Source organism: Pinus tabuliformis, chromosome X, assembly GCF_031772625.1.
Source record: "Pinus tabuliformis cultivar Carrire ecotype Pingquan chromosome X, CPIR1, whole genome shotgun sequence".
Taxonomy (NCBI): Eukaryota; Viridiplantae; Streptophyta; class Pinopsida; order Pinales; family Pinaceae; genus Pinus; species Pinus tabuliformis.
In genome coordinates, this window is record NC_142308.1 from 1090211355 (window position 1) to 1090222909 (window position 11555).

The 11555-nt window shown below is 34.2% G+C and overlaps 1 protein-coding gene across 1 annotated transcript; it reads right to left on the minus strand.

Annotated features, from left to right (window-relative positions):
• Positions 1 to 9322: 9322 nt before the first annotated feature.
• LOC149143618 (uncharacterized) lies at positions 9323 to 11280 on the minus strand. The gene is made up of 4 exons (XM_089451893.1): positions 10492 to 11280; positions 10097 to 10344; positions 9827 to 9910; positions 9323 to 9620 (listed from the first exon to the last, which is right to left on the minus strand). Exons 1-4 carry the CDS (start codon positions 11278 to 11280, stop codon positions 9323 to 9325), a joined length of 1419 nt encoding a protein of 472 aa, XP_089308019.1.
• Positions 11281 to 11555: the final 275 nt, after the last annotated feature.

The following is an 11555-nucleotide window of genomic DNA, read 5'->3' on the forward strand; positions in this document are numbered from 1 at the left end:
TACCACATTAAAATTTCAAATTAGGTGAAATATTAAACATCTTTACTCGGATTTACTAAAACTAGCATCATCTCTTAAATCAAAGGAAAAAGGTTAATTCAACACAAATAATTGAAAATCATGTTCCAAAATATTTTAATATTTCTTTTAATTGAGCCTCATTCTACAGCATCCCAGTGTGATGTGTAAGGATGTCCGTTGTTCATCAAAGTTGAAATTTTGTTAATGTGAGCCAAAATTAGAAAATTAAAAAATCTTAGAAAAAAAGAAGATTTAGATGTTTTGTATAATTATTTATTTATTTATTCAAGTTCAACGTATATGATAAAATAACTATTAAGTGCATAAGATAATTGTATTGTAGTTTTAGAAAGCAATGAAAAAAATTAGAATACAATTATCTTATGTCTTTAATAGTTGTTGTATCATATACATTGAATTTGAATGGATCATAAATTTACCTTTAACAAAAAAAATTACCACATTAAAATTCCAAATCAAGTAAAATTTTAAACATTTATACTCTTTACTATAGTCAATACCACTTCTTAAAATAAAGTAAAAAGGTTAACTCAACACAAAAATCGAAATGAAATGAATCTTTAAAAGGAAAACTATATTCCATGGATATATTAAAATCTGTAAAAACATAAATATGGCCACATCAAAGTTGTAAAATTTGAAAACTTTGTTATCATGCCATGTAAAAAATCAATGAATCTAATATTAATATTAATATTATAAATTTAATAACTTAAGATTAATACAATATTAAATTTAATATAATATTAAATTTGTTATATTATAATATATATTAATGTATCTTGATATATATTAACTCACAAACATTACCATCCAAATCGAAACACATAAACACACAAACCACCCAAAGCATCCAAGCATAGACGTACAAAAATTCAAGATAAGAAACAAAAACAAAATTTAAAAAGAGAATGCTATAGTCATGTCAAACAAATAAAACATAATGTAAATTTCAAAGTATGAAGTCTATCTCAAACATATACATAATAATGATAATCTAAAAATGTGACATTGTTCCCCTCAATTGGAACCAGCCTAGATCCATCTAACTTCGGATCTATCATGTGCCAAGAGGGATCAAATACCTCGATGTGCAAATCTTTCCTAAAATTATACACTCCGAAAAGAAGGTTTACACCTCGAAGGATTTGATCCTTCTCGACGCATGATAGATCCGAAGTTAGATGGATCTAGGCTGGTATTCATAAGGAAATTACAGGGTCAAATTAACTATTTGTAGAGTGATCCCTTTGCTCTGTCTCTTTCTCGCGTGCTTGTGGGGCATGTGGATTACACACTTTATTTACAAAGAGAAAGGAATTTTTTTATAAAGGAAGAGGTGTTTTCTTTCCCGCAAAACCTTTACTAAATTATTATATGTTTATTTCTAGAACATATAGTAACTACTTTAGTATAGTTTTCCCATAAGGGGCACATAAGCATAAAAAAGACATATATTTGGTAGTAGTATATATGAGGAATTTTTCTTTCATGTGGAAAAAAAAATAGGATGCTTTTGCCTTAGACTCCCTCATAACAAAAAGTTTTCACAGACTCTTTTCCATGAGATCTTTCATAGTTTTACCATGACCGTGGATCTTAGTAGCATTCTTCTAGGTTGCGTCTTCTCTTGCGAGTTGTTTCCACTTAGCTAAATATTTAAAATGATTCTTCTTTCTAGTCCTTTTGACTTCTATTTATTTTCTCCATCCTCTATTTCAAGTTCTCTATAGGGATACATGTCTACAACATTAAATATATGAGAAGTTCCAATATTAGGTGACAATTCAATTTCATAAGCATTGGCTGAAAATATCCTCAAGATTTTACAAGGTCCTATGTTCTTCACCTTTAATTTGTCACATTCACTTCTTTGGAATCTCTCTTTCCTCAAATGAGCTAGCACTATATCCCCAAATTAGAAATTTACTTCTCTTTACTTGTGGTATACCTTTTGTTTGTAGTTTTGGTTGTTTTTCTGAGGTTATCCTTTAACTTGCTCATGCAAATATTGCTTTGCTATAACAGACTCCTCCACATCAACACTTCTCATTTCCTCATTTCCCAAGTTCCCAAGTTTAATAATGCCTCAAAGATGCATTCCATATACATTTTGGAATGGGTTCATGCCTATGCTCCTATTGGGAAAATTGTTGCATACAAATTTAGCCTGTGGGAGAACTTCGTTGCATTGATTTTTATGTTCATTCAATAAACTCCTCAACAAATTTCCTAAACTTTTGTTAACCACTTCTGTATGTCCATCTCACAGGGGCTTCATTGAAAAAGAAATACAATATCATGTGCATTCATATTGGGGCATAAAAAATGAGGAAAAAATGAAATAATATATTGAGCATATAATAGGGGTGTAAATGGCTTTTATATGTTGTATAGCAATATGTGTATTATAAGGTATTGTTTATACAATAAATTGGCCACACAGAGGCAACAAACAAGTGGGCTGGAGAAATAGAGGCTCAAGAATATTGTGGGAGGGATAAAGAAAAAACTATGGTAATATTACGTCCATAGTAGCCTAATATTCAAACCTATGTCCCTAGTATTGACATGCAATTCATGGTAATGTTAAATTCTTAAAGTAAAAGTGAAATTCTCCTATATATTTCGTCTTCATCCTTTTACTTAAATTTTTAAAATTACCATGGAATGACTCGGGATGTTTGAGAGTGGTTCTGACCTCATTAGATTTCATACATAGAAAGTAGAATTTTAGATGTCACTTAAAATCCAACATACTTATTAGTTTTTCAGGATTTCAGGATTGGTGGGATTGCAATATTTCCATTGGAGTTTATCATGTACTAGGGTATGGAACTCATATTTAATCAAGAGAACCAAGCCCTCTAAGTTCCTTGATGATAGTGACATTGGTTGTTAAACTCCTCTATCATGACCCTACTAAAAATGTACATGTCACTTAAATGAAATCTTGACTTAACATGCTATGTTTTTTCTATCTTATGTTAATATGATATGAAAGTGTAGTATGTAGCTTGATGTGTTCAGTGGTCTGTACCAAACTAGAAATTGCACATGCAGTGGGATTATTGAGCAGGTTTATGTCAAAACTAGGGAAGGATCATTGGACAACAGTGAAGTAGGTTCTCAGATATTTTTGTGGCACTAGTTATTATAGTTTGTGCTACCAAGGAAGACCAGGATTGGACAGAGTTTTGGTTATACATGGATTTGTTGACGTAGAATGGGATGGACATATGGATCGAAGAAGATCTACAAGTGGGTATGTGTTTAAAATATTTGGAGGAACAGTCAATTGGATTATCAAGAGATATTCTATAGTGGCACTTTCAACTATAGGGGCTAAATACATGGAAACCACTCATGCAAGCAAGGAAATAGTTTGGTTACAAAGATTGTGTTCAAGTATGGGGTTGGTATAATAAACTATTGAGATAGACTGTGATAGCCAAACTGAAATTTTCTTAGCAAAGAATTGTGCTTATCATTCGAAGACAAAGCACATTGATGTTCAGTATCACTTTGTGAGGGATATGGTTGAAGACAAAAAGGTGTTGCTGGTAAAGATGGACACTTTAAAGAATGGTGTGGATGCATTGAAAAAGATTGTGAGCACTGAGAAGTTTTCTTAGTGTATAGAAACAATGGGAATTGCAACTTGAGACCAATGACTTAAGTAGTCTTGCGGCCCCCTGTGTAGAAAGAAAACAAGAAGTGGGAAAATGGTTGGTATGTGTTATATTCTTTCCATGAATAGCCCCAAGTGTTATATTGAGAGAACAAGAAGATTATCAAATTCATGCATATACATGTAATTCTTTGTCTCACTTCTCATATTGCCTGCTCCATATTGTATGCATTAGGAAATATGATTCAAGACAGGATGAAATGGAGACTGAAAAATATAACTAAGATAAAATAAGCAGTGAAAGTAATACCATGTAGTTAAAAATTAAGATGCAACAACAACTAAAGAAAAATCAATTGGCGTGATTAATGGTTCATTGCAAATCGGAAACCACTTAAATTCATGCAAATTGTTAACCACCTTTGAATTGTAATGGTTGAGGGTAACCCACAAAAAATAAGGATGTGATATAACCAAAGAAAATCATTACATTTCCATATATTATTTACATGAATTACAATTCATGGCAATATTTACAAGAGGGATTAGCAAAAAGGGTTGTCACATAGGTGCTCCAAAACCTATAAACATTAGTTTGATTGAAGCTTGACACTACAAGAAAAAAGAACATTGGTGAGGAGCAAAAAATGTCACCATAAGTTCATTGGTGATGGTCAAAAGATCATTCGTCACCAAAAACTGAACGTCACCAAAGGTGGCATTGCCAAAAGTATAGGTGTTGTAGTGACATACAAAGTTCATCACCAATAATGATTTATAATGACGGATAGCGACCATCACCACTTCATATGAGCAATGGTGACGGACCATAGCCTCCGTCACCAAAAACTAAACGTCACCAAACATGGCATCGCCAAAAGTATAGGTGTTGTAGTGGCATACAAAGTCTGTCACCAATAATGATTTATAATGACGGATAGCGACTGTCACCATTTCATATGAGCAATGGTGATGGACCATAGCCTTTGTCACCAAAAATTGAACGTCACCAAAGGTGGCATCACCCAAAGTATAGGTGTTGTAGTGACATTCAAATTTCGTCACCAATAATGATTTATAATGACGGATAGCGACCGTCACCATTTCATATGAGCAATGGTGACGGACCGTAAGCCTCGGTCACCGAAAAATGAACGTCACCAAAGGTGTTATGGTGACTTTCAAGATCCGTCACAAATATTGATTATAATGATGGATAGTGACTGTCACCATTTCATATGAACAACAATGACTTATCGTGATGGATCTTTAATGGCCGTCACTATTGGTGCATATATATGGTGACATTCGTTGACCGTCACCAAAAGTCGCATTGCCAGAAGTATAGGTGTTGTGGTGACATTCAAGGTCTGTCACGAATAATGACTATAATGATGGACAATGACCGTCACCATTTCATATCAACAACAACAATTTATGGTTACAGACCTTTGAGGGTCGTCACTATTGATGCGTATATATGGAGGCGTTCATTGACAGTCACCATTTCATATTTTTGGTGAGGGTCAAAAAATGTCACCAAAGCTCATTGGTGAGGATCAAAAGAGCCTCTGTCACCAAAAATTGATCATCACCATTCCATATGGATGTCAGCGCACGATGGAATCGAACCACCAACCTCCTGCTTGTAAAGCAGGTGCTCTTCCATTGAGCTAGCACCCTTTAAAGAATTATACTTTGAAAAATTAGACCTTGAAACTTCATAAATTGTAAATTCTATAAATTTCAATAAATTAAAGTCTCGGTAATATTTTACTAAACAAGAAAAGCAGCATCGAAGCTGCAAGTCCCTACCTAATGGTTATTGAAGTTATGAAAAGTGGGTGGAGGGAAAAATAGTTATGTATAAGAGAATCAATATGTTCAGTTGAATACTCAATTAGAAGTGAAACTTTGAAGACATTTATAACTTATGTTAAATGGCCTTTAACTAGCAAATGCACCAAAGATTGCAAGGGAAATGTCATAAGTGGATAGCATATGGAAGAAGATGAGGCAAGGACTTGGAACCCTTGTACATCTTGGCATGCCTTAACACTTGGCACATCTTAGCTTGTTTGACATGTCTTCGTACTATTTGGCACATGTTAGCATGCCCTAGCATTCCCTAACACACCTTCGCAGTCATGACCTCACAACTAGCATTACATCTTTCCATGACTTGGGAACCTTACATTCACTAGAACACCTTGACACTCCCTAGTTGTCATGCCCTCTGTTATCCTCCACAATGTCCCAGGCTGATGGGGAGATTGACGGAAGTAACCACAGACCAAAATTTTAGTTTAGTAGCTAGCCCTACCAAACTAGAGAGGGTCTCTTTATAAAATCACATCCAAGAGATGACTGGAATGTAAAGGATTTTAGGCTAGATAGCTAGCCTTAGGTGAGTTTTTGGAAAATTTAGGGACTTTGAACTCTATCCATCGGTGTCTTGTCTAGTAGGGACTTTGTTAAGGAGGCAGGGACTTGGAACTTTGTCTAGGATAAAGCACCTAACATGCATGATAGAAGCTCCCTAGAATAGAGTACCTCCTACCTAGAAGAGTGTCCCCTGTTCAAAATGTAGAACCCTTCTCTACTGTGCACTTTTCTTAAATATAAATGTGTGCATAAAATAGTACTAAGAAAAGACCTAAATTAAGAAAAGTGAGCATCTAAGTCAAACTACAAAAGTATACTAAATATGGCTCTATATAAGTTTGGGAAACACTAGACAAACATGCTTACATACAACAACCATAAGATGCCTAAAATCAATGTGATTCTTTCATCGTTGCTATACCATCACAACAAAACTGGAATTTGTAGCATGTACCCCAAGGCTGTATGCATCTGTTGAAGGTGTAGATTGAAAGGATCTACTAAGATGAAGTACTATTGAAGGAGAAACACCTTCAAAACAACATATAAAGTCTACTATGAATTCAACCCATTTGCACACAGACCACGTTTGCTACTAGGTACACTTCTCCTCTGAATGGAAGCTACAATGTATTGTATTGTTGCTAAAGAAAAAACACCTTTAGTGCAACACGGATAAACTCTAACAGATATTGTCAGTGTGGCCTTGGTTGTAGATGATCTCATCAATATAGGTAACAACTTCGATAATTGAAAAGCCAAAAGGTGAGCTGCATAGATCATTTGAAATGACATATTTGGTCATACTTTATTATTGTTTAGGAGTGTTAGTATAGAAAATGCAAGGTAGCCTGTTGCGTCTTTATATCACAAGCCAAGTATGCGAAGAAATACATAAAATATTAAATAGCATGGTATAAGTTGATTGTAGGTTTTTTTTGAAACGAGAATGGAATTCTCCTTGTGCGGGTTCTAATCTAGTGGTTATAACTTTAAATAAGAAACTGATAGTCATGGGGTTGGAATTGTCTCACAATTGATGAAAAGCCCCAAATTTTTTCACTAGAAAGAAGCAGAGCAAGTCATCAGGTTTATGGAAGGGAACACCCTATTCGCAAGAAAATAACTTGAAATTAGTCAGGCATATTATTTCTCGTCTTCTTATACGTGTGTGCTTTGAAAAGATAACCACATCCAAAGACTCAATAACAGCTTTGGTAAACTTTATAGATGTGAAGCACTTCAATGCACTTTATTACATTGTTCAATGAATGAATTTCTTTTGAGGTTGTTGAATTCTGCAATAAGACATGAAAGTGTTTAGAGAATATGTCTAATGATAAGTTAATATTTTGATAGTTTATACCAACAAGGGGGCATGAACCACACCAATAAGAATAAACATACCAGTGACCCAACATGATCTCTTCCTTTTTTTTCTATTTCTTCTAATGCTTTCCTATGATGCTCGAGATATGCCTTCAACAAAGGCACAAGTGGAAATTTTTCTACAAGTCCAAATGCAAAGACAAACGTAAAGCATCCATTTGCCTTTGACTGGGCAATTTTTCCACAACATCCGCAAGAAACAAGACCAAACATGTCATGCAGGACCATAATCAACCAATTAGAAGCCCATAAAGCATTGAAACAACTTGTATAAACCATAACTTTGTAAGCAATTTCAAAATAATTTAGAGCACAAGAGTCAGCAAGTTCAAGAAACCTTTTTGCAGAAGTCATATTAAGCATAATAATCATCTATGTCTGAAGAATTAAATCATCATCCAACTAGTAAACAAACCTTTTTGCATAGTTTGTTTTGCAACCAACAGTCACAGTAGAAGGCTAAACAAATGGCATATGCCCAAGAAATTTGTATTTTCTGGCTTCTTTTAAATGAGTAAATTTCAGGGCTTTGGTCCAATAATAATATAGAAAATTCTCATTTCAATCTTAAAAAATATAAAAATATAAAAGTTACAGAAACTTCGCACATATCAAATTTTTATGTGTTCAATTTGACAAGATTAATGGTGCAAGACGAAAACAATAGCGTCTGTCGTAAGCAGGGACTAAAAACAGATCTACTAAATGGGTCTAAAACATTTTATAGATAAGACACAAAGGAATCTCTCTTCATAACCAAATATCAATTTTGGAGTTCTCAAAACAAAATAGCAAAATTGATATCTTTTATTTCTTAATATTCAACCATATTCCTTCACAATCTGAATGGACATAATCCACGTTCACGTCAATGTTGACATCGACATCATCGATATGTTCTTCACTTACACATTTTGTTTCTTGAAAGTCTACAACCTGTGACAAATCTGCATACTCGGGTTCATATGATGTATTATTTCTCAATCCTTTTGGAGGACATGTTAACACTACATACTAGTCAGTCTCAATTGGATCTTGTACATAGAATACTTGTTTAGCTTGCGATGCTAGAATAAATGGATCATCTTGCCAATGATTTTGACTTAAGCATTTCTTTATATTCACCATTGTAAAACCCAAATCATCAATTTTGATCCCTCTCTTATTGTATACATCAATCCAATTACATTTGACAAATGTGTACTCCATACAAAAATAGTCCAATGTAATTATTTCTTCTACCACTCCATAAAATGTTTTCTTTTGAAGTACATGGTTTGCATCTTTGGCACTTGACCTCATCATTGTTTGAGCTTCCATACACACGCCACTATTTTGGGTGGTTCTCTCATTCTCTATGCTTTTTGTATGGAATCTATAACCATTGATTAGGAATCCCTTGTACTTATTCACAAATTTCCTGGGGCCACGCGCTAGCCATTTAAGTGTGTCAGACACCTTTCCATCTCCTTCCACCTGTATAGTTTTAGATCTTTAAATGTAGTTAGAATTCATACATTCAACCTCTGAAAAAACATTTAATTTCCTACATGACAAAATTCCCATATACTAATTTTTAAGTACACTTATACTAGAAATAATATCATTACCTATTGTTTAAACCAACTAGTAAAATTATGGGTGTGGATTTTCTGCAATAGAGCTTCATCTTTTTTCGTTTGGGTAATTAAGTTGGCAATCTCCATTTTGTGCATCCTAATTCAACAAATATGGACAATAGATATGGTGGTTAATGTGTTTTCATAAAATATGAATAAAATATTTTTAAAGGTCAAATATGTTAATCTATCCATGGATCTATGTTTCGTTAAACCATAAAAAAACAAACAAAAAATTACAGGCCAAATATGTTACTTACTCTATCCATGGATCAACTTCATTTGTGTGAAATAGAACCCACCTATGGGCTTGTTCCCAACTAATGTCATCCAATTCTGAAGGAATTGGAGCAGATAATGGCTTTCCATCAAGGATAGCTTCTTCAACTTCCTCATCCCACACTTCATTTCGACCATGGGTGGATCCAATAGCTTCCATACCTTTCAAGTATTCTCCACAAAACTTTATTGATTCCTCCATAGTATAGCTTTCAGTAATGCATCCTTCAGGCCTATTTTTGTTCTTAGCATAACTCTTATATACTTTCATGTTCCTACAAAATGAACAAAAGAGAATTAAGTAATGTAAAAAGCTTTCAAAAAAATTCATCTTGTTGTTTTTATTGATAAAAAGTAAAGTTTCACATACCTCTCAAAGGGTTACATCCATCTATATTCAACCGGGCCACAATATCGAAGCTCACGTACCAAATGTACATTCAAATGCAACATTATATCGAAGAATGAAGGAGTAAAGTACTTTTCAAGAAAGCACAATGTCTCCATAATATCATTTTCCAACTTGTCAAGACACTCTACTGAAACTGATTTTGCACAGATTTGCCTATAAAAGTAACAAAGCTTACAAAGCGTCTTTCAGACAACAATTGGCAACACATGACGCAAAGCCACTAGGAGGAGTTGTTGCATTAGAACATGGAAATCATGTGCTTTCATACCATGGAACTTAAGATCTTCCATAGATATATGATTTTTTGGATTAGAGATGTAACCACCTGGCACCTTTAACTTGAAAAGAACATGGCATAGGGTCTGTTTCTCTTTCTTTGAAAGAATATGTGGTGCAAGTGTAAGGAATATTTTTTGTCCTTGAACTTCTGGCCATAGTGATTTCCTCAAACCCATTTTTTGCAAGTCATCACGTGATTTTTTTCCGTCTTTGGACTTCCCTTTTATATCCAAAAGAGTTCCAAAAATGCTTTCACACACATTCTTCTCCACATGCATTACATCTAAATTGTGGCGTATTAGGATTTTCTGCATTCCAACACATCAGGAATATCATAACAATATTTAATATGGACAAATAGATAAAAAATAAATTCAACCAAGAAATCTAATCACAATGAGGTCGACTAAGCAAGTTGTGTCCAATAATTAAGCATGGTTGATGGGTCTACATACCTCCCAATATGGTAGATTGAATAGAATTGATTTTTTCTTCCACACCACAACATCAGTCTTTTCACCTGTTTTATTGTTTCTTTTCCTTTTATTTAATTCAATCTTCCCCCAAATTGCTTCCTTTCCTTTTGTTTCCTTCAAAATATCTAATACTTTCACAATTGGAGGGGCATAACGATGCTCCTCCTTCCCATTGAACAGTGCCTTTTGTGAGCGAAACTTATGATGTTGAGGAAGAAATATCCTATGTCCCATGTACACACATATCCTGCTACAACTAAGGTACTCTGATTCTGTGTTCCTCCCACATATGGGACATGCATTATAGCCTTTTGTTGTGCAACTAGCCATATTGCCATAAGCAGGAAAATCATGGATCACCCACATAAGAATTGCCTTCATGTTAAAGCATGTCTTACTATAAGCATCATATGTCCATACCCCTTGGTCCCATAATTCCTTTAGTTCATCTACCAAGGGTTCCAAATACACATCAATGTCATTTCCTAGTTGCTTGGGACTAGGTATTAACAATGTTAGCATACAAAAATTCCTTTTTGTGCACAACCATGGTGGAAGATTGTATGTAACTAACACTACAGGCCAAACACCGTATGTGCTGCTCAAGTCTCCAAAAGGATTAAATCCATCTACTTCCATTGCAAGTCGTACATTTCGAGGTTCACTAGAAAAATTAGGCCATTTGTCATCAATAGTTTTCCATGCTGGGCTATCAACAGGGTGGCGCATTTGACCATCATTGCTTGCATTCTCATGATGCCACCTCATTTTTTGTGGCATGTCTGCAGAGCTATAATGAAAAATAATTTTATCATTTATATAATATATTATCATATAATAACACTACGACAAATGGTAAATATAATGCAAGAAGGGGAAAACTTGAATAAAATTATAGTGTTCAAGATCATACCTATATATTCTTTTTAGCCTTGGTGCTATGGGAAAATATCTTAACACCTTGGCTGGAACACCTTTCCGCACCTTTTGAGATTGAGCATCCACCTTCCATCGAGATTTTCCACATGTTGGGCATTGATATT

What these genes read in the sequence shown, in the direction of transcription:
- LOC149143618 (XM_089451893.1), bottom strand. Translation starts at nt 11,280, where the DNA reads ATGAGGTGGCATCATGAGAATGCAAGCAATGATGGTCAAATGCGCCAC. An exon ending in TCAATCTACCATATTGGGAG is followed by an intron (nt 10,345 to 10,491) that starts GTATGTAGACCC and finishes GTTGGAATGCAG; the next exon opens with AAAATCCTAATACGCCACAA. An exon ending in ACATTGTGCTTTCTTGAAAA is followed by an intron (nt 9,621 to 9,826) that starts GTACTTTACTCC and finishes TTCATTTTGTAG; the next exon opens with GAACATGAAAGTATATAAGA.